This window comes from Bufo bufo, chromosome 2 (genome assembly GCF_905171765.1).
Source record: "Bufo bufo chromosome 2, aBufBuf1.1, whole genome shotgun sequence".
Classification (NCBI taxonomy): Eukaryota; Metazoa; Chordata; class Amphibia; order Anura; family Bufonidae; genus Bufo; species Bufo bufo.
The window spans coordinates 202,532,109-202,560,041 of NC_053390.1; the positions used below are offsets into that span (position 1 = coordinate 202,532,109).

General features: G+C 42.0%; 1 protein-coding gene across 2 annotated transcripts in view; it reads right to left on the reverse strand.

Annotated features, from left to right (window-relative positions):
* Positions 1-27,933, reverse strand: part of FBXW8 (F-box and WD repeat domain containing 8) — a 143,419-nt gene that overhangs the window by 57,496 nt on the left and 57,990 nt on the right. For both annotated transcript variants that reach the window (XR_005776142.1, XM_040416037.1), the window contains exons 5-6: positions 14,425-14,582; positions 1,435-1,631 (exon numbers count right to left, since the gene is read on the reverse strand). Coding sequence is in view for 1 of the 2 variants with exons in the window: in XM_040416037.1 (XP_040271971.1) it covers positions 1,435-1,631; positions 14,425-14,582 (355 nt within the window). In the remaining variant the exon portion in view is untranslated. The remainder of the gene's footprint in view (positions 1-1,434; positions 1,632-14,424; positions 14,583-27,933) is intronic.

The window sequence follows — 27,933 nt, forward strand, 5'->3', positions numbered from 1 at the left end:
CGTATTGTTGTATGTAAAGACAGTAAATAATTACAGAACTTTCTTACACTTTGTAATAGAGGGGTACACCTGTGGTAAATGCAATTGATTGGACATGATTTGGGAAGGCACAGCCCTGTCTATATAGGGCCTCATAGCTGATAATGCTTATCAGAGCAAAAACCAGGCCATGAGGAGGACTGCCTGTAGAGCTCAGAGAAGTGATTGTGTGGAGGAAAAGATCTAGAGAAGAGTACAAAAACATTTTTGCTGCATTGAAAATTCACAAGAGCACAGTGGCCTCCATAATTCTTAAATTCAAGAAGTTTGGAACAAGCAGGAATATTCCTAGAGCTGGCCGGCCCATCAAATAGGTAGTCGGGGAGAATGGCCTTGGTAAAAGAGGTAACCAAGAACCCAATGGTCACTCTGGCTGAACTACAAAGATCCTGTATGCAGATAGAAGGTCATGCATTAGTACAGCACTCTCCAAGGGGGCAGGCAACCTCTGTGCCCTGCTATTGGTTGCAACCCCTCTGTCAACGGATGTTGATTTCTGTAGGCAGGGAAGATGCAAAGATGGCATGGAGCAATCCAATAGGAAACCGGCATTGGTTACCAGGTAAGTATTGTCAATACAGCGGGTCAAGACTTATTCACTCTTGGATAACCCCTTTAAGTTTTTGGCCTCAATTCTAAATGTCCTGTTTGGAGGAAAAAAGGCACTGCTTATCACTTGCCCAATATCATCCCTACAGTAAAGCATAGTGGTGGCAGCATCATAATTTGGGGGAGTTTTTCCTCAGACAAAGCAAAGATTCACCGTCCAACAAGACAATGATCCTAAGCACACAACCAAAACAACAAGGGACTGGCTTAGGGACAACTGTGAATGTCTGTGAGTGGCTCAGCCAGAGCCCTGACTAGAACCCAATTGAGAATTTCTGGAGAGACCTGAAAATGTCTGTCCACCAAATGTCTCCACCCAACCAGAGCTTGAGAGGATCTTCAAAGAAGAATGGCAGAAAATCCCAAAATCCAGGTGTGGAGACCTTGTGGCATGATACCCAAGAAGACTGGAAGCTGTAATCACTGTCAAAGGTGCATCAACTGAGTAAAGGGTCTGAATACTTATATCAGTGTGATATTTTAGTTTTTCTTTTTCAATAAATCAGCAAAGATTTCACTTTGCTATTATGGGGTATTGAGTACAGAATGATGGGTAAAAACTTGAGTTTTGTTTTTATTTCAGCAAAAGGCCACAACAATAAATACATTTTACGGTTATGTATATACGGTAACCTTGCGTGAATTTTGAGATGGGATGGGATGTATCTTTATCTATAAACCTGTTGTTTAGCTTTACAATTTTTCTATAGCAAATAACCTGATCACTGCCAGTTTATTGTGAAAGACAAACACTTTTTAAATACAGGTTTACAATAAAAAAAGTACCAGTTTCTGGGTCTGGAAATTACAGCTAGTTCTCCAGTAGCCTTTATCATCAGGACTCTCCACTCGAATTTGAAAACTAGAAGCCGTTGCTATAGCAGCTGTTTCTGGGCACAGAGCAAGCGCTTGGATCTTCTGGTTGTGCTGATAATGATGGATAGGTTCCCGTCCAACCAGGAGACTCCAAACATCAATGGTACCTAAACAAGAGAAACACAATCCTTGTTATTGCTCCAAAGATAAAGCACAATTCTTCTTTAGAAGACTAATTCTTACCATATTTCTCATGACTTATTCTCACGATGTGAAAGGAGAAACATTCAGCGGCACTCACCAGTGTGTTGTATCAAATCGGTGCTTTATTCCATAAACAAGATGTAGCAGGGAGCAGACAAATCTTAGACACGCATCAAACAGCGACGGCCGTTTCGCGCTACATGCGCTTCCTCAGGCTGTGCGACAGCGCGTACATTCGCACCACCATTTTAACTATCGGCGCTGCCTGTTGTCATGGTAATAGACAACAAAGTTGCGCCCACATAAAAAGGTTAGTGAAAAAATATACATATAACGTAACAAATATAAATTCCATGCATTTCACTACCACATGACAGCATCGTGTGCAACACATATCTATAAGAATGGACTCAAATCATTCCTATCATTTAATCCAAGCTCACCCAGAGCTTGAGTACACAAAATGAAATGCAAATGAGATGGGAATGACATTTACCCTCAATTTTGGAGGTACAAGATTGGATTTTCTGGATGTGGCTGTCTTGGTTGAGGGCGACGAGTTGGTCACGGAGGGCTTTCGCAAGCCCACGGCGACCAGCTCCTTGCTCCACCATGACAGCTTCCATCCACGAAATGTGAAAAAAGCCGTACCCTACGACCAGTTTATCAGATTGAGGAGAATAAATAGTAGGGATAGTGGCTACCACAGACAGGCATCAGAGCTAAAGCAGCGATTGTTAGAGAGAGGATATCCAGAAGAGTTGCTTAATAAGGATATGAAGAGAGTACAGGAGGGTTTCTCTCCGAATGACCTACTTACGAGCAGTGGTTGTAGAAATAAACAGATGAAGGCCAAGAATGGGGGTACCAGGTTTGCATTCTCTTTCAAATATAGCCCCATGGCAGAACGCATTCGTTCAGTAATTTTTAAGAATTGGGACATTTTGAGGAGGGATGCAACCCTGAGCGAACTCACTGAACAGAAGCCACTTACAGTGGGGGAAATAATTATTTGACCCCTCACTGATTTTGTAAGTTTGTCCAATGACAAAGAAATGAAAAGTCTCAGAACAGTATCATTTCAATGGTAGGTTTATTGTAACAGTGGCAGATAGCACATCAAAAGGAAAATCGAAAAAATAACTTTAAATAAAAGATAGCAACTGATTTGCATTTCATTGAGTGAAATAAGTATTTGAACCCTCTAACAAAAAAAGACTTAATACTTGGTGGAAAAACCCTTGTTTGCAAGCACAGAGGTCAAACGTTTCTTGTAATTGATGACCAAGTTTGCGCACATTTTAGGAGGAATGTTGGTCCACTCCTCTTTGCAGATCATCTCTAAATCCCTAAGGTTTCGAGGCTGTCTCTGTGCAACTCTGAGCTTGAGCTCCCTCCATAGGTTTTCGATTGGATTAAGGTCCGGAGACTGACTAGGCCACTCCATGACCTTAATGTGCTTCTTCTTGAGCCACTCCTTTGTTGCCTTTGCTGTATGTTTTGGGTCATTGTCGTGCTGGAACACCCATCCACGACCCATTTTCAGTTTCCTGGCAGAGGGAAGGAGGTTGTCGCTCAGGATTTCACGATACATGGCTCCGTCCATTTTCCCGTTTATGCGAATAAGTTGTCCTGTGCCCTTAGCAGAAAAACACCCCCAAAGCAAAATGTTTCCACCCCCATGCTTGACGGTGGGGACGGTGTTTTGGGGGTCATAGGCAGCATTTTTCTTCCTCCAAACACAGCGAGTTGAGTTAATGCCAAAGAGCTCTATTTTGGTCTCATCAGACCACAGCACCTTCTCCCAGTCACTCTCTGAATCATTCAGGTGTTCATTGGCAAACTTCAGACGGGCCTGCACATGTGCCTTCCTGAGCAGGGGGACCTTGCGAGCCCTGCAGGATTTTAATCCATTGCGGTGTAATGTGTTTCCAATGGTTTTCTTGGTGACTGTGGTCCCTGCTAATTTGAGGTCATTAACTAACTCCTCCCGTGTAGTTCTAGGATGCTTTTTCACCTTTCTCAGAACCATTGACACCCCACGAGGTGAGATCTTGCGTGGAGCCCCAGAGCGAGGTCGATTGATGGTCATTTTGTGCTCCTTCCATTTTCGAACAATCGCACCAACAGTTGTCACCTTCTCTCCCAGCTTCTTGCTAATGGTTTTGTAGCCCATTCCAGCCTTGTGCAGGTCTACAATTTTGTCTCTGACATCCTTGGACAGCTCTTTGGTCTTTCCCATGTTGGAGAGTTTGGAGTCTGCTTGATTGATTGATTCTGTGGACAGGTGTCTTTTATACAGGTGACTAGTTAAGACAGGTGTCCTTAATGAGGGTGACTAATTGAGTAGAAGTGTCTAACCACTCTGTGGGAGCCAGAACTCTTAATGGTTGGTAGGGGTTCAAATACTTATTTCACTCAATGAAATGCAAATCAGTTGCTATCTTTTATTTAAAGTTATTTTTTCGATTTTCCTTTTGATGTGCTATCTGCCACTGTTACAATAAACCTACCATTGAAATGATACTGTTCTGAGACTTTTCATTTCTTTGTCATTGGACAAACTTACAAAATCAGTGAGGGGTCAAATAATTATTTCCCCCACTGTATATCCTTTAGGCTTAATGCACACGACCGTTGTGTGCATCCGTGGCCGTTGTGCCGTTTTCCGTTTTTATTCGCGGACCCATTGACTTTCAATGGGTCCGTGGAAAAATCGGAAAATGCACAGTTTTGCAGCCGCATCCGTGATCTGTGTTTCCTGTCCGTCAAAAAAATATGACCTGTCCTATTTTTTTGACGGACAACGGTTCACGGACCCATTCAAGTCAATGGGTCCGTGAAAGAACATGGATGCACACAAGATTGGCATCCACGTCCTTGATCCGTGGCCGTAGGTTACTTTCATACAGACGGATCCGAAGATCCGTCTGTATGAAAGCTTTTTCAGGGACGCTTCTAGTTAGAATATACTGAGAACTGTGTACATGACTGCCCCCTGCTGCCTGGCAGCACCCGATCTCTTACAGGGGGCTGTGATCCGCACAATTAACCCCTCAGGTGCTGCACCTGAAGGGGTTAATTGTGCATATCATAGCCCCCTATAAGAGATCAGGGGCTGCCAGGCAGCCTCCCTCCCCAGTTTTAATTTCATTGGTGGCCAGTGCGGCCCCTCCTCTATTGTATTATTTTCATTGGTGGCACAGTGTGCGCCCCCCCCCCCCGCTCCCTCTATTGTATTAATATCATTGGTGGCCAGTGTGCGGCCTCCCCTCTCCCCCCCCCCCCCCCCCCGATCATTGGTGGCAGCTGAGAGTTAGAAGTATCATACTTACCTGCGAGCTGTGATGTCTGTGACCGGCCGGGAGCTCCTCCTACTGGTAAGTGACAGATCATTAAGCAATGCGTCGCACAGACCTGTCACTTACCAGTAGGAGGAGCTCCCGGCCGGTCACAGACATCGCAGCTTGCAGGTAAGTATGATGCTTCTAACTCTCCGCTGCCACCAATGATGGGGGGGGGGGGGGGCGGGGGAGAGGGGAGGCCGCACACTGGCCACCAATGATATTAATACAATAGAGGGGGGGCCGGGGGCGCACACTGGCCACCAATGATAATACAATAGAGGCAGGGGGGCGGGGGGGGCGCACACTGTGCCACCAATGAAAATAATACAATAGAGGGAGGGGGGCGGGGGGAGCGCACACTGTGCCACCAATGAAAATAATACAATAGAGGGAGGGGGGGGGGGGGGCGCACTGGCCACCAATGAAATTAAAACTGGGGAGGGAGGGGGGTCTGCCCCCTGCTGCCTGGCAGCCCCTGATCTCTTATAGGGGGCTATGAAATGCACAATTAACCCCTTCAGGTGCAGCACCTGAGGGGTTAATTGTGCGGATCACAGCCCCCTGTAAGAGATCGGGTGCTGCCAGGCAGCAGGGGGCAGTCATGTACACAGTTCTCAGTATATTCTAACTTGAAGCGTCCCCATCACCATGGGAACGCCTCTGTGTTAGAATATACTGTCGAATCTGAGTTTCACGATGTAACTCAAATCTGATGGTATATTCTAACATAGAGGCGTTCCCATGGTGATGGGGACGCTTCAAGTTAAAATATACCATCAGATTGGAGAAAACTCCGATCCTATGGTATATTAACTCCTGACTTTACATTGAAAGTCAATGGGGGACGGATCCGTTTGAAATTGCACCATATTGTGTCAACGTCAAACGGATCCGTCCCCATTGACTTGCATTGTAATTCAGGACGGATCCGTTTGGCTCCGCACGGCCAGGCGGACACCAAAACGACTTTTTTTTTCATGAAAAAACGGTCACGGATCACGGAAAAACGGAACCCCGTTTTGTGGACCGTGAAAAAATACTGTCGTGTGCATGAGGCCTTAGAAGAAGCCACACGATTAAAGACAGACTTGTGAAAAGCAGGTTTTATTCCATCAAGGGCAATAATTGGCTTAGAAACAATATACCAAAGGGTAATTTTCGATGTGGCAGTTGTTCACTTTGCCAACATAATTTCCAAAAGAAGTATATTGAATTTACAGGCACCCAACATAGAATCAAAAGTTTCATCAACTGCAGGAGCACGTATGTAGTGTATCTACTACTCTGCAGCTGCGGGAGATTCTATATTGGGAAGACAATCAGGTGCATGTTTGAAAGAGTGAGGGAGCACTTCAATTCCGTAAAAACAGGAAAAGGTTGCCCGAGATTTATAGACCACGTAAGAAGTGCTCATGGAGGTAACGTGGATTGTATCTCTTTCACAGGGCTAGAGATTGTATCCGTCCCCTGCAGGGGGGGGGGATAGACATCGCCTCCTCCTGCAGAGGGAAGCAAGATGGATTTTGCGTACTCAAGCTCTGGGTGAGCTTGGATTAAATGATAGGAATGATTTGAGTCCATTCTTATAGATATGTGTTGCACACGATGCTGTCATGTGGTAGTGAAATGCATGGAATTTATATTTGTTACGTTATATGTATATTTTTTCACTAACCTTTTATGTGGGCGCAACTTTGTTGTCTATTACCATGACAACAGGCAGCGCCGATAGTTAAAAGGGTGGCGCGAATGTACGCGCTGACGCACAGCCTGAGGAAGCGCATGTAGCGCGAGACGGCCGTCGCTGTTTGATGCGTGTCTAAGATTTGTCTGCTCCCTGCTACATCTTGTTTATGGAATAAAGCACTGATTTGATACAACACACTGGTGAGTGCCGCTGAATGTTTCTCCTCTCACATGGTGATTATATGTACCTGAACCTACTGTTATCGGCCGTGCACCACCGGCAGTGTGTAGATCCTCATTAGCCCAGATAATCGTGGATCTCGCTACAGTGCGGATTGTTTGTGTAGCTGTGCCGCCCCCTTCTTTACTTATGTGAAAATTCATTACTTATTCTACTCCTTTTATTAAATATGAAATGACCAGTGCCATTTTACATCTAACCGGCTAAGATTAGGACAATGCCATGTTGTATGTGAACAAACATAACCATCAATTCATATTACCAGGGAGTAAAATCCATTTATCCAACTGCAACGTACAGGAACACTTTATTCTACAGGTGGACCTGCTCATAAGAGCTTACAATCTAATAAAGGGAAACCTAAGAGACTAACAACAGAAGCTTTCTTCCTGTTATATCCCGTAGGTTATGAATGATTTACAGTTTACCAGGCTTAAAGAAGTGTAATGAAAAGGTGACATGACTATATATCACTGTCCACAAAAGAATTCATTTGTTTAGAAAAGCCCCGTTTGAAATGTCCGGGGAATCTTTATTGCAGGAACGAGAGTTGTGGGGGTTTGTCTCTTGGCCTGGTTACTCCTGTCTCCAAAGAACACCAAAAAGACCTCTGTCTAAAGTGAACTTGCCCCCATCTACCATAGTGGGAGAGTTAGACAATGAGCTATTTAATACTGTGGGTCTCCCATCCCATTACCTATAGTACTGTCTAGTAATACACACGTGGACAAGATTGTTGGCACCCTGAAATAACTTGAAACTGACAAAATTAAAAAATAAAGTAAAAATGTACTTAAAATCAGCAAATGAAAATCAGACATTGCTTTTGAATTGTAGTTTAACAGAATACTTTTGAAAAACAAACTAAAAACAACAACAGTAAAACTGATAAAATAGATGGGGGCGACTTTCAGCACTCCCTGCCAATCAGCTGTTTAAAGGGACCCTGGCGCTACGGTTACCATCCACCACTTTGTCCCAGTTAAGTGAATTAAACTGAGTTGCAAAAACCTATTTTTAGAGATAACACGATTCGACATTCACAATAAGTGAGGTCACCCTGCACAGGTCACAGACTAGGTTTACAGCAGAACACTCTCCCATAGAAAACAATGAGGTCAGCTCCAGTCAATTTTGTCTATGGTCCATGTGGCTTCTGTAAAGACTCTCTCTAAACAGGAAGCCTTGACAAAAAGCTCAGTGGCCAGTGTGAAAACTGCACAATTTTACACAGTGACCTGAAAAAAATAAAAAATAAAATGTTAACATAAAACTTTAAAATGTAAACAATGGTCATCTGCATCATGGCTCCTATAACAAAAAGAAGCCATGATGCTAGTGTGAACAATGTTCAAAGGGGTATTAACCCTTTGCCAACTTGTGATGTAATAGTGGAGTAGGCTCCATAGCAACTGGGTGTTTCATACAGCAGGCTCCACGGATAATGTCCACGACCAGCGGTAATGCAGATCGCAGACATTTAACCTCTCAGATGCCGTGGTCAAACCTGACTATGGCATCTGAGAGCCTGTATTACCGGAAATGCGCGCTTCCAGTAATGCTCCGGCTCTCCCGCGTGGCGATCGGAGAAGCTGGAGCTTATATGCAGCAGCCCCTGTCATATAGAATGACAGGAGGCTGCTGCATAGTGTTTCCTATGGAGTCCCTGTCTGTAGCAGGGCTCCATACCAAACTAGTACATTTCTCATGGACTCCAATGCTAATGCATTGGAGTCTAAGAATAGCAATCTAATGATTGCTTGTTATAGATCCCTATGGGAACTATAAAAGAAAGTGTAAAAAAAAAAAAAAAAACACAATAAAAAAATTCTAATTACCCCACCCTTTGCCCAAAATGAGAATTAAAAAAAAAAAAAAGGGGGAAAATTTAAAATATACACATCATGGGTATCGTTTTGTGTTAAAATGCCTGTACTATCAAAATATAAAAGTATTTATCCCATACGGAAAAAGACGAAGCGAAACAAAGCGTCAACATTTTTTTATAAAAAGTGATCAGAAAGTCGTGCACACCCCAGAATAATATCAATAAAAAGTACAGATTGCACCGCAAAAAAAATTAGCCCTCATACAGCTACACATACATAACTACAAAAAAGTTACAGGGGTCAAAAAATGACACAAAAAAAAATATATATTTTTTTTTCAGTATCAAAACGCAAGAAAAACGTTACATATGTGTTATCGTCGGATTATTACTGACCTGGAGCATGCAGATCACAAGTCAGTTTTACCACAACGTAGGAAAAAAGAACTGTGGCAAAATTGTGGGGGTTTTTTTCCAATTCCACCCCATTTGGAATTTTTGTTCCCACTTCCCATTACATCCTATTCAATTTTAAATAGTGGTGTTGGAAAGTATGACTTGTCCTCCAAAAAACAAGCCCTCATATGGCGATGTGAATGGAAAAATAAAAAAGTTATGGCTCTGGAAAGGCAGGGAGCACAAAACACAAAAGGAGAAAAAACCTCCGGGGTAGAAAGGGTTAAAGTTAACCCCCGGATAACCTCTTTAACAATCTATCTGGCAATGGATTCTAACAGATCCCATTGAATTATATCATGTCTATCATGTTACAGGAAATAGTGGAGACTACACTCTTCTGACCCAGAACGGAATTTCATTTCTTATACCTTTACAGAAAGGGCTTCTTTGAATGCATTACAGGAAGTACAATATAGGACTATAATGGAATTTTATTATGATGATGACCTGGCCTACTTACATATCCATTTGCAAATAGATATAAGCAATGTTAATCATATTAAACAAGTTTTAAAAGACATCAAAGACCGATATGACAAATGAACAAAGGATATAGATGATACATTGGCTTTTATTAAACCTCCAAAAGTACAAGAAATGGTGATGAAATAGAACATAAAACACAGCATTTAGCCGTTGGCCCGTGTCAACCATATTTGCACAAATCAAACGCCATCAATTCTCCCCAACCAGATGCATGTTCCAAATCCTCTGCCGCCCCCTCCTCTCTGTCACTATTATAAGGCATACGAGGGGACATAAATCATCCTTTCTAGAACTGAACCTTTAAAATGTGGCAAATTAGAACTTAAAAAGCATCATAACTGTAAAAATCTCATTACGTGCCAACTTAATTAATGGAGAGGTTTAAATAGGATCTCGATCTTTTCTGAAACCAGTTAGACAATTATTTACCTTTTAAGCAATTAATGCAATTACAATTTTGTGAAGAAGTTATCCAGGAGCAGTTCTGCTGAAAGCGTCAAGTCTCCTTGGGGACACTTTAGACTTGGGGCTCATCTTTAGACGGAGGACTAATTGCATCTTTGGCTTTGTGCTCTCGATACGAGGCAGCTAATTGTTTAGGTAAATAGCAGATTAATTTAAATATGCATTGCTAATAATAAAAGCAAATGGCCTCCATTACGTTTGTCGCTCCCAGGCCGATTGCTATAAATCTCCCAACCAAGATCCATTAGGTTGGCGAGGGAGGCGTGGAGGGTCCGCATTACTTCACAGCAGTAGCACTTTCTAGACATCAAACAGCACTTTTTGAAAGCAAGCATAAATCAGCTTAAACTCATTAGGTACCATTTGCGCTGCTTACTGTTTCATTATTGCTCTCCTTAGGGAGAAGCGGCTGGCATCTCTACCCGATCCATAAAGATTTTTTTCTTCTTCTAACATTGAACTTTAAAAAGGGTGAGATATTGGTGATGGATAGTTATGAAGAATTATTTTTTTGTACAAACCAAAAATGTCTGGAGCAAAGTTCTTTACGTGCCCTATGTGAGATATTTATGGTGCTAGCCTGACATGGTGAACGTCTCATGACATTTCCCATTAATGCAATATAAAACTATTTAAAGGGAACCTGTCATCAACTTTATGCTGCCCATACTAACGGCAGCATAAAGTAGAGACAGGTGAGTTGATTTCAGCGGTCTGTGATTTAAAAGTTAAAAGTAAGTGGTTGCCGAGAACCAACATCACAATCATTGCAGACTGGGCCTGGAAAAGAGTCACGGCCACCTGAGAAGAGTCATGGTTATTCATGAATTCCTGCCCACCTGCTGGTGACTGGTCTTCTACCCAGTTTTCTCCCTTTCTCTCTAGGAGAGAACTGCCAATCATCAGCAGATGGGCGGGAGTGCAGGAGATTATGAATAACCATGACTCTTCTCAGGTAGATTTGACTCTTTTCAAGCCCTGGGCTGCAATGCTTATGACGCTGGTTCTCGGCAACCACTTACTTTTAGCTAATGAGTGACACACCGCTGACATCAGCATTTCTGTCAGTAATTTATGCTGCCCTCAGTGAGGTCTGCATAAAGTTGATGACAGGTTCCCTTTAACAAAATGGTTTAAAGGGGTTGGGCCACTAATAACACTTATCCCCTATCCACAGTATAAGTGTTTGATCGTTGGGGTCCAACTGTTGGGACCATGGGCGGATTAGTCACAGGGAAATTTCTCGGTGGGCCGATGCCCAGCAGGCCACTTAATCCCTCCTCTTTGCAGTCAAGAAGGTAAATAAAAATCTGCTGCTCTCAGCATTAATTTACGTAGGAGCATCGGGCAGTTATGCACCTGGCCTGCGGCCGCAGGTGCCCTTCTGAATTTAATAATATTGCCTTCCTCAGGACGATGATACAGCTTCATACCGTAGGGCGGGCAGCAGTATATTGTGCTGCACTGTGGTATTTGGTTCTGCTGAGACAGTATTTTGTGCTTCACTGTGGTATTTGGTTCTGCTGGGGTGGTATTTTGTCCTGCTCTACAGTACTGTTATCCCCACCTAATTCCGTTGTCCTGTCTTCTGTTAATTTGGGCCCGCCTACAACATGAGGCCACTCTTTTTTCCAGGGCCACTTTAAGTTTCCAGTCCGCCACCCCCAGCAATCACGAGAATGGAGGTCCGCAAATACCGGTGAACTGCCTCTATGAGAATGGAGCAGTGGTGGATATGTGTGTGTCCTCCACTCCATTCACTTCTATGGAGTATGGAGAGCAATGTACTCAGCGATTCCATAGAAGAGGAGAGGAGTATGCACATGAACACCACTACTCCATTCTCTTGATCACTGGGGGTCCCAACAGTCGGAGCCCCAGCGATCAAACACTTATAAGTGTTATTAGTTGCACAACCTCTAACATTTACATAATTAATGATGCTGTACAGACTACAGTAAAGACATAAGAATCTGGTAAGGTCACAGCAACTCCTATTACTATTAGTCACATTATAGCAGTACTATGGATACTTTGCCATACAAATTAAACATTAAACCAAAAGAACAGAAGGCACCACTAACACTGGACTGCTTCACTCAAGAGCTGTCAGATACAGTGTTGGAAGCCTGTGGTGGTACTCTTGGTAACATATCGACGTACAGAGAAAACTTCTAAAAGGGGACATGTCCCCCCTCATATCCAATCTGCGACACATGGAATGAGGTGTGATGTATGAAAGCTACAGGCTGCTTTAGTTCCCTCTGATGTGGCCAGCAGCCAAACAGAGCCAAGCCTGGCAGCAGATGGGGTCTTGGCATCACCCTACCAGTCCCTGCATTAGCAGCATCTGCTCATTACCTGGCACGACGGACGCTTGCATCAACCTCCCCCCTCCTGCTTCCTGCCCACCCTACGAGCCCCAATCAAAGCGGCTATGAACTACATTTGAATTATATTATTTGGGGTGAATGAAAGCATAATCCCCTAAAATGGAGAAACAATTCAACAAAAGTGACTACAACAAGTGTCGGACACCATACTGTACTATACTGCAGATAAGCAAATCAGGAATAAAATAATGTCATTGCATTATATGCTTTTTATTGTTTCTATATTTTTTCCAATAGCTGACTTTTACAGTTTATTATTATAGTTTATAATTATCCAGAACCAGCACAGAGGCAAATATATATTTGCTGCTATCTATAATTGCAGAAAAGGTGTCTAGTACCATCAAAGTTTCTCCTGCAATCATAGCTAAAACTTAGTAATTACTAAAGTTCAAGGACTAAATATGTGCAGTATATATATATATATATATATATATATATATATATATATATATTACAGTATTCATACATTGATTGGATTAAATATGACATTAAAGAGGCCCGAGTTGGAAATAATGACAGGGTTAAACTTTTGCCATTTATTAGAAGACAATGTTGGCTGCAGAAAATACCTGGCACAAGAGAGCTTCCAAGCTCTAAGCCTCAGAAGAATTGAAAACGAGTTTAATGGGTGCTGTGCTTGTGTGCTTTTCTAATGCACATGAAAAAATAGACATGGCAGCCAACACGACCACTCAGAGTAGAAAGAGAGTTCTTGTGTGCATAGCGCAAAGCAAGACACAGCTGTCTTATTGTCCTCTCTAAAAGACCTTCATCCTACTATAAAATTAACCTCTTAGTATTAAACAAATGATAAATTGATACTTGTAGCGGACGAGCAGAACATGAAAAAGGTTCCTGAAACAATTTTATTGACTAACACACTGCTATCTCTGCAGGTGCACAATAAGGGATACCGTGTAGATAACTGTCTATGATGTGCGCTATTATCCAGTTTTATATATGGTTACTTCTACGATCTTGCCATATACACATTTATCATTTAAGGTTCTTTTTGTGTCTTGCTTTGCTTTGTGTACCTGCACAGGTAGGTTAGCGTTAGGTCCAGAGCTACTTGAGATACCTTGGCGCGGTGCTCGGGCTCAGATATGTAGGGCTTCATATAAGGATATAATAGCTAAATTCTCAATTTTAACACCAGTTTGAGGGTTTATTCAGACTTGTTTATTTGCATCCACAGTAGTTCCTTGTGAATATGAACGTGTACTGACGATTGTTCAAAGCCTGTTGATTTTATACTTTTGTGAGTATAATAAAAAAGTGTTATTTTATGGAAAATTGGTGGGTCTTCACTATGTGCTGCAAACTCTAAAATCCACAGAAGGGTCGTTGTTGATCAACACTACTCCTTAGTGGAACGCGGATGTTCGGCTTCACTGGTAGAGATTGCTGCATCTTCCCATACACACTCGATAACTAAAGCTTATACCTGGCAGCCCAACCACCTGTTTTGATTGGACATTTATATTCCTGTCTAGCATAACCGGACACTTTTCCCCAGCTTGTTTATACTATGTCAGTAAATTATAAGTCACTAACATTATTATTTTTTTAATTATTACCCGGAGTCTCGTGGACACATTTTCAACTTTTTTGGGCTGTTTTTACATAGTTTTATATATACGTTAAACTTTTGTCTGGACTAAATTGAACTTATTTAAGATGGAACATTAGACCCATCAAAACAGAGATGATTGTGTGCTGTCTTTACATATTTATGATAATTGGATATATTACATGGCTATGAAATTTGAAACTGGACCTGAAATCTCCTCTTAAAATCTGTTATGTCTCTACAATTCCAGAGCAAAGAGCTTAAAAATGTGTTACCATTGTCATAGGCTGCCACAGCCAAAGACTTGCTTATTCGTACGAATGATACATGGTGGCTCAGTCTAGAATCATGAGCAGCATGGGAGGATTTAAGAAAAGATTCAGCAAGGCTTGAGGTTCTAGTATCCCACAGACGAACATCTCCAGAGGTGTATCTATAAAACAAAAGAAACTGACGTTAAATAAATATCTAGCTGGCAATGAAGAATGCATAAGAATATGAAAATATTCAGTTTACAATTTTTTAAAATTTTGTAAAAATATTTTATGGCAATGTTCTGCTTATACAGCTCCTGTGCAGACCTATGTGTCTGTATGGTAGTTACAGGCCCTGTGTGCAGCAGTCTGATCCCGCACTCATAAGTTACACCACTCCCTCTACCCTAGCTTCTTCTCTGATAACATTGCACAAACACATAGCCATACATTTCCCCTACGTTCAACTGTTACACTGTGGCCAGACTTCAACTAAAAGATAAACCTCAGGGCTCCAGATGGCGAGCAAAATGGTCGCCAATGCGACTTAAAATTTGCAGATGACGACAAGACTTTTTAGTCTTGTCGCCATTTGCGACTGTACCGCCGCGCTCCTGCGCAGCCTAAGTTCTCTTCAGTAGCACAGTGGAGAAGGAAGGAAGGAGTCCCTCCCTCTCCACTGGGACGCGGCCGCCACTACCACCAATGGGGATTTAGCAGGGAGGAGGAGGGGAGGAGCTGTCGCCACTGCGCCACCAATGAATGTAAAACATAAGTATAGGCTGCGGTATCACAGACCCGGCACCCAGCCTCAATAACAGGGCATGCGATACGCGGCAATTAACCCCTCAGGTGCCACATCTGAGGGGTTAATTGCCACAGATCGCATGCCCTGTTATTGAGGGCGGGTGCCGGGTCTGTGATACCGCTGCAGACAATTGTATAAAGGAGTTAAAGAGGACCTTTCATGGGTCCAAAGAATATGAACTTAGGAGCAGGCTGCATAGAGCGGCGCCCAGGGATCTAAGTGCACTTACTGTTATTCCTGGGCGCCGTCCGGTCGCCCGCTGTGGCCCCCGGTATTTTCAACATTCAGAGTAAGAAGGAGGAGACGCCAGTGTCTTTCTTTCTCCCTGACAGCAGCGCTGTCCAATCAGAGCTCAGAGCGAGGGAGTTTTTTTTTCTCCCTGGCTCTAAGCTCTGTGCTGTGATTGGACAGCGCTGCAGTCAGGGAGAAGGAGAGACACTGGCGTCTCCTCCTTCTTACTCTGAATGTTGAAAATACTGGGGGCCACAGCGGGCGACCGGACGGCGCTCAGGAATAACAGTAAGTGCACTTAGATCCCTGGGCGCCGCTCTATGCAGCCTGCTACTAAGTTCATATTCTTTGGACCTAGGTCCTCTTTAATTACATTCATTGGTGGTGCAGTTCGCCCCCCCCCCCCATTATCAGTTGCCACAAGTCCCCCCCCCCCCCCATTGTTATATGGTGGCCACAGGGTCCCATCCCCTCCAGTGGTGGCAGTGGCAGATTACACTGCTGGGGCTCAGATCCTTACCATGGCAGCCAGGACGCTACGGAAGCCCTGGCTGCCATGTTCAGCTCCCTGCTGCTGTGTGTACAGAGCACAGGGCAGCAGGGAGATGTGTGAGATCCTATTCACCCTGATAGATCTCTATCAGGGTGAATAGCACAAGGGATGAAAAGATCCAGGTTCTAGTCCCTAAGGGAAGAAATGGTTATTAAATAAAAAGTTTAAAAAAACACCAAAATATAAAAAGTTTAAATGGCCCCCTTCCCAGTTTTACATAAAAAATTTACAAACAATAAAGAATAAATATATTACATATCACCACGTCCCAAAAAGTGTGAGCTATTAAAATATTTCCACTCGGTGAAGGCCGTAACAGAAAAAAAAAAATTCTAAACCATGCAATTCGCCATTTTTAGTCACCTTGTCCCCCAGAAGAAGTCCCTGGATGTGAGAGGTATGTGGTGCTGTTTTCTCCTATATGTAGTGCTGGCTCACTACGGTCACCTGCGTCTCATCTTCTCCGCCAAGTCCTTTTTTTTTAAATTATATGCATTTTAAATTTGGCGACTAAAAAATGTAATTTGGCTCCTAAATTTTTTAGTTTAGGAGTCAATGGCTCCTGGTCATTTTTTTTTGTCTGGAGCACTGAAGCTATAATGCACTCATAGTTGTGGATTCTCATGTTGTGGAATAGTCCCTTCATCAGCAGAATGATAATTTCCTTCCCAGGTCAGCTGGCTACAGGGAGTCTGCAGTCTATCAAAACACAGCAGAATACAGGCTGTAGTCTATGGGTGGATTTGAAACAATATCAATATCATATCAGCATGGGGCCAACACCAATCAGCTGTTTGACGACAATGGAGCACTCAAACAAGCTCTATGTTCTCCTCGCAACCTGCAACTTTTCATTCACCTCTAAGGGCGTTCCAGAAATAGCCAAGCCAGTGCTCAGCAATTTTCCTCACCTCTGAGAACCTCTGAGACCCGCACCCATCTCTAGAATGGGGCCTTCAAAGTGAACAATGCACTGTGCATTTGCGGTGTGCTTTCCAATCACTTGTATGGAAATTCATTAAAGAGCCAAGCTAGCACACTTGGCTATTTCCGGACCTCTCATACAAGTGAATGGAGAGTGCACTGCGCAAGTGCGGCCACCTTTCCATTAATCTCTGTCGGTGTTCTGAAAATAACAGCCAGTGCTCAGCAATTTTTGCCACTCCCACAGAAGTGAATAGAGGGTAGCCATGCTTGTGAGGTGTTCCCTCGTTCACTTTGCCCAGGTCTAGGAGATATCTGGCATTGATGGCATATCCTAGCGATATGCCACCAATGTGCTAGATGGGTCAACCCCTTTAAAGGGAACCTGTCACCGGGATTTTGTGTATAGAGCTGAGGACATGGGTTGCTAGATGGCCGCTAGCACATCCGCAATGCCCAGTCCCCATAGCTCTGTGTGCTTTTATTGTGCAAATGAACCTGAGATGAGTCCTGTCCCGGACTCATCTCACATACAGGACTCCTCTCAGGTTAATTTGCATATGTATCAAATAGTTTTTTTTACACAATAAAAGCACAGAGAGCTATGGGGACTGGGTATTGCGGATGTGCTAGAGGCCATCTAGCAACCCCTGTCCTCAGCTCTATACATCAAATCCCGGTGACAGGTTCCCTTTAAGGCTAAAATTAGTTATGTCACCAAGAGGTTAAAATGCACTTAAGTCACCTGAGTTGTGCACCAAATATATTTTATTTCAGACATAAATTCAAAATCTGCAAGGAAAATAAATAAATCAAACAAACAATTTTATTATGGTATTTCCAATTGTAATGTGACTGTTAAAAGATCAAATGTGTTATCCAGGACTTAAAATGGATGACCTATCATCAAAATAGGTCATAAATAGATGGGGGAGGTCTGACTCTGAGAAACTCCACTGATCAGCTGCTGGAAAGGGACGTGGTGCACTAGTCACATGCACTGGCCTTCTATATCTCAGTCCCATTCAAGTGAATGGCAATACCGAGAACAGAGGTTCCTTCAAACAGCTGACAGGTTGGGGTGCTAGGAGTCGGACCCCATCGATGAGATAGGGATGACCTGGGCAACCCCTATAAAGCCTTGAACACCTGAAGAATGAATGCCATGTAATGAACTGTCAAAGACCAAACACAGGTAAAGGTCAACCAGAGTCACTGAACCCTGTCATCCCAGAAGATTATGATGGCCTTATATAATGTTATTACCAACCATGAACAGAAGTGGCAGTTTTTGAAGCTCATCCATAAGATTTTAGGAGGACTAATGTAATAAGATAAAAAACAAAACAAAAAAAAACATTTTGAGAAAAAGGAGGTGAAGTGGGCAAGAAATATTTTTTTTCTACAGCATGGCTGTAACGTTCTTAGGAAAAAAATCTGAGACTTTGAACATGGAAACAAGGGTTCCTGTCTTACAATGTGAGCAGGTGTATATTTGAGCCAAAGTGGGAAATCAATGAAAGTGCAAAGACTTAACTCGTGAACACCCCTATGAAGTGCTACCGAAAACTGAAGACAAAGACATGGGGGTACAAAGGAATGGATGGTGGAGGAGAAGCAAACATGTTTTGCGGGGTTCAGACAGAGTTGTCCCTATGAGTGTAAAGTAATAATGACCCTACACTGTTACATTTCCTCATACAATAAAGGCACACTACCATCAACATTTTCTAAATCAGATATAGATAAACTGTATGTGAATATTCCACATATAATTTTTTTTCTTTTACAAGAAACGGATGGATGGTTTTTTGGATATAATTTTTTGAAGTCACTCCATGTATTCTACTTCCTGTTATGGCTCTTTAACTTCCTCCTTCGTTTGGATTTGGTAAGGCAAACTGAGGTCAAAACAATACAGCATTAATCAATACACTGCTAATTACAATGCTCTTCTGTGGGGATCTTTATCTAGGCCTATCAAGAGAACATATTGTAATCCAAAATTCTATACCTACTATTACTAATCAATGAGTTCCTTATCTACCGTATTTAGGAGTTTTATCTCTTTGTAGTTACAAAAGGTCAGAATTTGGGATTTAATTTTCAGTGATATAGTACTGCCGAAATGGAACATAAAACAGCCAAAAGTGATTAAAAATAGTTTTCTATGAATACTAAGTATAAAAAAAAATACCAGTGTCTGGGAAAAATTTCCCCATGAAGGATAGTTACTACATAATTTTAAATCAATACATTCTGCCTAAAAATGACCAATATAATGGGATCATTCAGTGTTATATAGACATACACGGCATGAAGGCCAAGTTTCTAGTGACTGAAGGGCACACCTGGTACAGACCTACCTACCACAATTCATTTTATGCTAACAAAACAATTACTTACAAAAAAAATAAAAAATTGGAATTAAAGAGCCTAGTCTGAGATGTGACATGGCACGGTTGCTAATATTTTTTTTACATGCCTCATTAGGAGACAGTTGGGATGTGCTTTTGTACACATATAGCAGCTGAGTAGCTGTGTGACAGCTGAGGAGTATAGTAGCATAATCTGTCTAATGCATTTCCTGGAACCAGTAGGTCACACTGGCAATGTCCCCTTCATGTCCCATGCTTCCAAAGTGAGAAAAAGCTTGACCAACAAAGTATTGGTAAAGGGGAAAATTAGAAAAAAAAATAATAAGTTTGCATTATATGTGCCATTTATTTGAGGAAAGACTGCAGTTGTGAGCTGGACTGTGAATGAAGTGGCATTGAAAAAGCAAAGAAGAAGTGTCCAGAACAGGAAAAATGGAATGCCAACTTTTAAGCCAGCCTGGCTAACATACAGACAGATATCATCCAGTACAAAGAGGTCCAGCGGTGGGAGAAAAATAGCCGCAATCTCCCTCCAGGGCCCCAGATGTCTTCATCGAGGTCTCATGCCAACCACAATCAAATGATGGAGAAATGGTGCTGACAGGCCGGCTAATTGTCAGCCGTTGGGCACTCAATTTTGGCCTCCACATTTTAAGCCATTTTAGTTTTTACTGCTGACACCTTAAAGGTACCATAAATAATCATAGTTGTATTTTGTTTCCATCAAATACAACCAAGAGTCACAGTTACATATACGTGTCCAGTACAAGACTTACATGTAAGAATAGAATACAAGCGGAGACACGTAAAAACAATTGTGCCATAAGAGATCTAGACTTCACAAGTAACAGATAAATCGCATGAACATGTAAACTTTACGGTAGACCAGAATACAATTCAGTGCACCAAATTAGAACTGGCTCTTAAAGTGGAAAATATAGGAGCCAAATTTAAATACATATACCATTTTATAATGAAGAAGGCTTACTGTGTGGAGTACATCATATCTGTCATTCGCTCTTTTTCTGCTTACAGCTGATGAACTTTGAACTTTAAAGGGATTTTTATATTAAAGGACTATGCTCAGGATAGACCATCAATATCAGATCGGCGGGGTGCGACACCTCATACCTCTGCCGATCAGCTGCTTAGGCTAATTTCACATCTCATCTCTAGTGTGTCTGGTGAGCTGTTCTGGCATAAATGTTGGCTGTCGGGGGAACAAAAAGCACTGCATGCAACTGTATTTGCCTGGCCGAAAGCTGGCATTTATGCCGGAAAACGTCCGGATCACTGCTAAAAAAAACATTATAGTCAATGGGTATCCAGTGGTGCTGTAGAATCCGGCAATGCTGGATCCGGTGAACTCCGGCTGACTGTTCTCTGCCGGAACAGCCTGCCGGATATTGTCACTGGAGATGTGAAAGTAGCCTAAACAAATGAAATCTGTTAGAAATCTCTCAAAAACTTTGGGTTTTTAACAAATTCAATGAATCACATAAATTGTAGTACACTATTTTACAATTCAGAAGATGGAGAAGGCATCTGTCACCAAACCGCAAATACTTTTTGACCTGTTTTTTTTTCCATTAAATAAAAAAACCAACAGTGCAGTGTATTTTGAAACAGGCTGTTGGCCACCACCAGATACCATCCGTTTACCCATAGCCATATACTGTATGTAAGGGTCTATTCACACGTCCGTAGAATGGGTCCGTCCATTCATTCTCTATGGGGCCGGAAGAGATGCGGACAGCACACAGTGTGCTGTCCGCTTCCGCATTTCCGGAGCGAGGCCCCGATCTTCCAGAAAAAAATATAACATGTTCTATTCTTGTCCGCAATTGCGGACAAGAATAGGCAGTTCTATAGGGGTGCCGGCCGGGTGTATTGCGGATCCGCAATGCACTACGGACGTGTGAATGGACCTTTACTGTCACTTTGTGGTTAGTAATGTTGTCGTAGAATTAAAGAGCTTGAAAGGAGTTGGATACAGGGAGACCTCAGAGTGTCATAGTACTTTTCAGGGCAAATGGAGCACTTTCAATTCGGACCAAATTTATTCAGACTGCATCGAATTCGACAGCCGATTCGACCAAATTGGACCCGATATGGGAAATGTGATCATGTAAATGGGAGTAGTGCTACAGTAAACTGCTCTGTCCACTACGCAATTGAAGTAGCCATGTAATTCCGATGCCGAAGCTACTCCCAAAGATATAATAGGCAAGGGTGCAGGGTATCAAATCCCCAACGATCTAATACTGATAACATCCTGAGGATAGGTCATCAATATCAAAATACTAGAAAATCCCTTTAATTACTACTTTTTTTTGCTTTAGTGCATGAGCTGGTTTAATCAGCCCTAAATGTATTTATTGGTTGAGCTACCAAAATAATTTTTGCTACCATTTTATGCGACATGTTGGCTTTTTATTATGTTTGTTAGATTTTTTTGTGTTTTCATTTTCTATGGGGAAAACTGCAAAAAGTCATGTTTTTCAAACTACAGCCCTTAATTTTTAAAGATGCACACTGACACCAAAATAAAAAATAATAAAAATAGGTTGGTTGTTTTGATATATAATATGTATAGTCTTGTGTGACAGAGGCAACTAAAGGGGTTTCATTTGGCGTTTTGATCTTATTTATATTTTATTTTTAACTTATTTTTTATATACAATGTGTTCAGAAAGTCTTCAGACCCTTTCACTTTTTTCACATTTTGTTATGTTGCGGCTTTGAGCTAAATAAAAAAAAAATAATAATCATGTTTTCCCGTATCAGTCTGAACTCAATATTCCAAAATGACAAAGTGAAAATGGAATTTTAGAAATGTTTGCAAATTTATTAAAAACTAAAATTTCACATGGGCGTAATTATTCAGATGCTTTGCTATGATACTTTGAATTTAGCTCTGTGGGCCTCCCATTTATTTTGATAATCATTTGAGATGTTTCTACATCTTGACTGGAGTCCACCTGTGTTAAATTCATTTTGATTGGTGGCTATTTGCAAAGACTCTCCCCACCCCCACCCATGAGGAAGAAAGAACTACCTGCAGAGATAAGGATTGTGTGGAGGTACAATCTGAAGAGTACAAATAAAATTCTGCTGCACTGAAAGTTCCAAAGAGCCCAATGGCCTCCATAATTCTTAAATGGAAGAAGTCTGGAGCAACCAGGACTTTTCATAGAGATGGCCATCCCACCAAACTAAGTAACTGGGGGAAAAGGGCCGAAGGGCCTTGGTAAGAGAGGTGACCAAGAACCTAATGGTCACTTTGGCTGAGCGCCAAAGATCTTGGGTGAAAATGGGAGAAACTGACAGATCGCCAACCATCACTGTAGCTCTACATCGGGCTGGGATTAATGTAAAAAATAGTGGCCAGAAAGAAAACCCTCCTCAATAAAAGACACATGAAAGCCCGACTGAAGTATGTAAAAAGTCTCTGGTCTGATGAAACCAAGATTGAACTTTTCAGGCTCAATTCTAATTGTCATGTCTGGAGGAAACAGGGCACTTCTTATCACCTGTCCAATACCACCCTTACAGTGAAACATGGTGGTAGCAGAATCATGTTGTGGGGGTGTTTTTGAGCCGCTGAAACAGGTAGAATGGTCAGGGTTAAAGGAAAGCTAAATGGGGCAAACTACTGAACTATTCTTAATGAAAACTTGATCCAGAGTTTTCTGGACCTTAAGACTAGGAGGAAGGTTTAAACATTGAAGGAATGCCCAACTGTGAAAGTAATGGTGAAACTTTCACAGTCTACCGCTATAGAAAATCTAATAATGTGGAAGGGGAGCATCTTGATAAGGAGCGTCAGGAGAGATTTGTCGCTCGCTGCACTCCATTTCGAGCTACACTCACATCAGGCACAACTACAGGATTGGTAAGGTTCATCTACTTTCTTACCAGCCTTTTTTGTTGGTTACCATATATATATGCGCAAGATGGTATACATGTTTCTGGCGTTCTCTGTGTTATAATGGGTTTTTTTGATTTAGGGGCATTATTATATCTTTTTTTTTTGCCTTTATACATTAAAAGTTATGTTTTTTATGATTACTACTGCTCCCCTTCCACATTATTAGGAGGAATGTTCACCTTCCAACAAGACTATGACCCTAAGCACATGGCCAAGACAAAACATAAGTGGATCAGGGACAACTCTGTGAAGGTCCTTAAGTGGCCCAGACAAACCCTGACTTGAACCCAATAGAGTATCTCTGGAGAGACCTGAAAATTTCTGTCCACTGAAGGATCTGCAAAGAATGGAAGAATATGCCCAAGTCCAAGTATGCAAACATTGTGGCATCAAACCCAAGAAGATTGGAGGCTGTAATCCTTGCCAAAGGTACTTCAACCTAGTCCTTAGTAAAGGGTCTGAATACTTATTTCAATGCAAGATTTTCATTTTTACTTTTCCATAACTTAGCAAAGATTTCGAACATTCTTTTTTCAGTTTCTCGTTATGGGGTATTGAGTGCAAATTGATAAGAAAAACTTGACTTTTTTAAAAATTTCTGAACAAGGCTGCAACATAACAAAAATGTGAAAGGATCTGAAGACTTTCCAAATGCATTGTATATTTTGGCATGATGTGCAGGTAAATGGCACCTGACCAGTGCAGCCAATCACTGTCCTCAGCATTTTTGTGCCTTATACCACTGAGGACAGTGATTGGCTGCATCACCACTGAGGCTAGTATACAAACAGGAGGAGGACTAGAGCTGCAGCACTGAAAATAATAAGGAATAAATAGGAGAGAATAGGATGATTTTTTTTTAAGTTATCTAGTGGTATTGTGAGGATTTTAGGATAACTCAAACACTTTAAGTCTAAGGCAAGCTTAAAGTGAATGTTCCCTCTGAACATTTTTCCAGATTAAATCTATAATTACATAAATTGTAATGTCTAAAGAATCTCAAGCCACCGTCCAAAACACTGTGCAAACAGAGGTCTCTCTGGCACCCAGCAAATAACAATAAAGAAAAAAACTTGGGATAAATAGCTTAGACTTTCCCCCCATATAAACGTCAACCAAGTGACATAAGCATCAAGCTGAATACTTGTGCATTAATGGTTCATATACAGTGATAACATTATTATTGGCAGTCCACAGTAGAATCCACCACAAGTCCATGTGGAGGCAATGCTGAAGAGGAACATGCAACTTTTCAGGGCACCTTTTTTTTCTCATGCTACTGATACCATATTTTTTGCTATATAGAATTTGGTAATTGTACAATATTACTTATGTTTAACTGTCCTTGAGTTACTGCCACTACGAATGTATGTCCAGACTTCTGCAGGTGAACTGTTAGGCCCCTTTCTCACGGGCGAGTATTCCGCGCGGATGCGATGCGTGAGTTGAACGCATTGCACCCGCACTGAATCCCGACCCATTCATTTCTATGGGGCTGTGCACATGAGCGGTGATTTTCACGCATCACTTGTGCGTTGCGTGAAAATCGCAGCATGCTCCTCTTTGTGCGTTTTTCACGTAACGCAGGCCCCATAGAAATTAATGGGGTTGCATGAAAATCGCAAGCATCCGCAAGCAAGTGCGGATGCGGTGCGATTTTCACGCACGGTTGCTAGGAGATGATCGGGATGGAGACCCGATCATTATTATTTTCCCTTATAACATGGTTATAAGGGAAAATAATAGCATTCTGAATACAGAATGCATAGTAAAATAGCGCTGGAGGGGTTAAAATAATAATAATAATAATTTAACTCACCTTAGTCCAGCTGATCGCGCAGCCCGGCTTCTCTTCTGTCTCCTTTGCTGAATAGGACCTGTGGTGACGTCACTCCGGCCATCACATGATCTTTTACCATGGTGATGGATCATGTGATGACCGGAGTAACGTCACCACAGGTCCTGTTCCTGCAATGAATGCTCACCACAGGTCCTGTTCAGCAAAGGAGACAGACGAGAAGCCGGGCTGCGCGATCAACTGGACTAATGTGAGTTAAATTATTATTATTTTTTTAACCCCTTCAGCCCTATTGTACTAAACATTCTGTATTCAGAATGCTATTATTTTCCTTTATAACCATGTTATAAGGGAAAATAATACAATCTACACAACACTGATCCCAAGCCCGAACTTCTGTGAAGAAGTTCGGGTTTGGGTACCAAACACGCGCGATTTTTCTCACGCGAGTGCAAAACGCATTACAATGTTTTGCACTCGCGCTGAAAAATCGCGCGTGTTCCCGCAACGCCCGTGTGAAAGGGGCCTTAATGCAGCTCTGGGTTATAGTGCATGCTGAAACTCAGGATCAGTGTAAACAAAGGTGATGTGTCTGCAAAGTTACATAACTTTTAGAGGGTAACAATCACTTTATAAAGCTTCTGACGTGTCCTAGACTTGTCAGATGTTTCAATTGGTGCGTTCCCGGCTTTGACACCTCTAGAATTTCTCTTTGCTACCAGTGGCATATGTTGGGTCCCTTCATTGAGCTATGTACGAACTGAAGTCTTTGTTACTTGTTAAACTTAAAGCCGTGTTATGAAGTGGATGTGGATCCACTTTGTCATCTGAACAAATCAGACTTGGGGCTACTTCAAAGTAGCCCCTCTGGTCTTCACCCTTTAATCTTTGCACAGGGATCTAGACTCCACTGCTAGTATACTATCAGGCCACTACCTCTTGCAGTAGTATCTGTTCAAGTGACTGATGACCCAGGACGATCAAGACACACCGGTGAGAAACACCAAGGGATCAGGCAAAACCACAGTCAGAGACAGATCTAGTTCAGAGCAGGAATGATTTCAGCAATCCAATAAAATCTGGTGGCCAGGAGCAGCTGGGACTCTGGAGTGGGTAAGCAAAGCGTCAGCCATGCCCACCAGAAGGAGTAGAGCAGCATTGGCCATGGTTACCGCCATACCAAGTCATATACAGCTAGGGGCTGTCACTGGGCCTGGATCCCAAATAATAAAAACTTCTGACATGTTAGATGTTTTATGAAACTACAGTTGTCTCACAATATATTTCTGAAAGTCTGGATACCATGCATTTAAAATGTCCTTTCTTCTTAAAAATGTAAAACTTAGTGTAATAAGACAATTTTTCCTGAACTAAGTTCACTATAGGTGAACTGGAGCCATGTTTACTGCATATAAAAGAGAATTAAGGTTAAGATATGGCCCGGTATTTCGACATACACCGCCCCATACCAGGGAAAATCCCTCTGTAATAGACAATTCACTTTCATTGGTTTACTCGTCAATAGAATAAAGTAATTGTATGTATACATAATGAATAACTGTTCAGATCCAGTGTATAAGACTGCAGAACACGCGTTGGGGTGGTGGACAGTGTGGTTCAGAGGCGATCTCATGGCTTGTGTTGGGTTAATTATGTGGAACAATCTGTGAGGGTCATTTTGGCACACTATGGACCATACATTATGATGCATTTATGATGGATTTTATAGTATAATTATGAATACAAATGCTTTAATACATCAATTAATGCATATCTCCCACTGCTGTAATTATTTATTACATGTTATTGGGGTGTATACTGGATTTGCCTGATCCTGTATTTCACACTGTCAAATATTAATTGGTTTTAATAAGCACTTTTAATTTTCGGCATTTTTTTTTTTTTGCTTGCAATAAATAAAGATATTTAATACGTTTTATAAGATTGCTTTAAGTCCTGTATGATAGTGATATTTTCTGTCTGACAATCTCTTTCTAAAAAAAGCTAGAACCAGCCCTGTACCGCACATGGATCAAAACATCTCCACATTCATTGCTTCAATTGCTCTGCTAGATTTATTTTAAGCTACCAGCTTAGAGGGGTGCGTTCTTTTTTTGTGGTGGTGGGGTTTGTTCTTTCTATTACAGCTATATCCCTGTAACTGTGACAGCTTCTAACAGAAAACATGGCTGGTGGCAGATGAAGCATGGACATCCACCTCCGTGACATCCACCTCACTGAACATGGGCGTCCAAAGAATAATAATAATAAAAAAATGTATTTCTATAGCGCCACCATATTCAGCAGCGCTTTACAAATTCATAGGGTTCATGTACAAAACAAACGTAACTGGGACTACTGGGACGTTTGGGACTACTAGAGGATCGAGTTTAGGCCAGAGGAGTTGGGTGGGGGAAGGTTTAGTCTGGGAAAAGTCATTTTAGGTAGCTTGATAAGCCTGCCTGAAAAGATGTGTTTTTATGGCACGTTTGAAGGTGGAAAAGTTGTGAATTGACCTAATATTCCGGGGCAGAGTATTCCAGAGAGTAGGTGCAGCTCGAGAAAAGTCTTGAAGACGGGAGTGAGAGGTACGAATTTTGGAGCATATTAATCTTAGGTTGCTAACAGAACGGAGAGCACGAGTCAGGTAGTAGATGGAGATTAGAGAGGAAATATATGGAGGTGCAGCACTGTGGAGAGCTTTGTGGGTGAGGGTGAGAAGTTTGAACTGTATTCTGTGGTGGATGGGCAACCAGTGAAGTGACTGGCACAGACTAGTAGCATCAGTGTAGCGGTTGGATGGATAGATGAGCCTGGCTGCAGCATTTAGAACAGACTGAAGGGGGGAGAGTTTAGTGAGAGGGAGACCGGTTAGTAATGCGGTGCAGTAGTCAAGACGAGAATGAA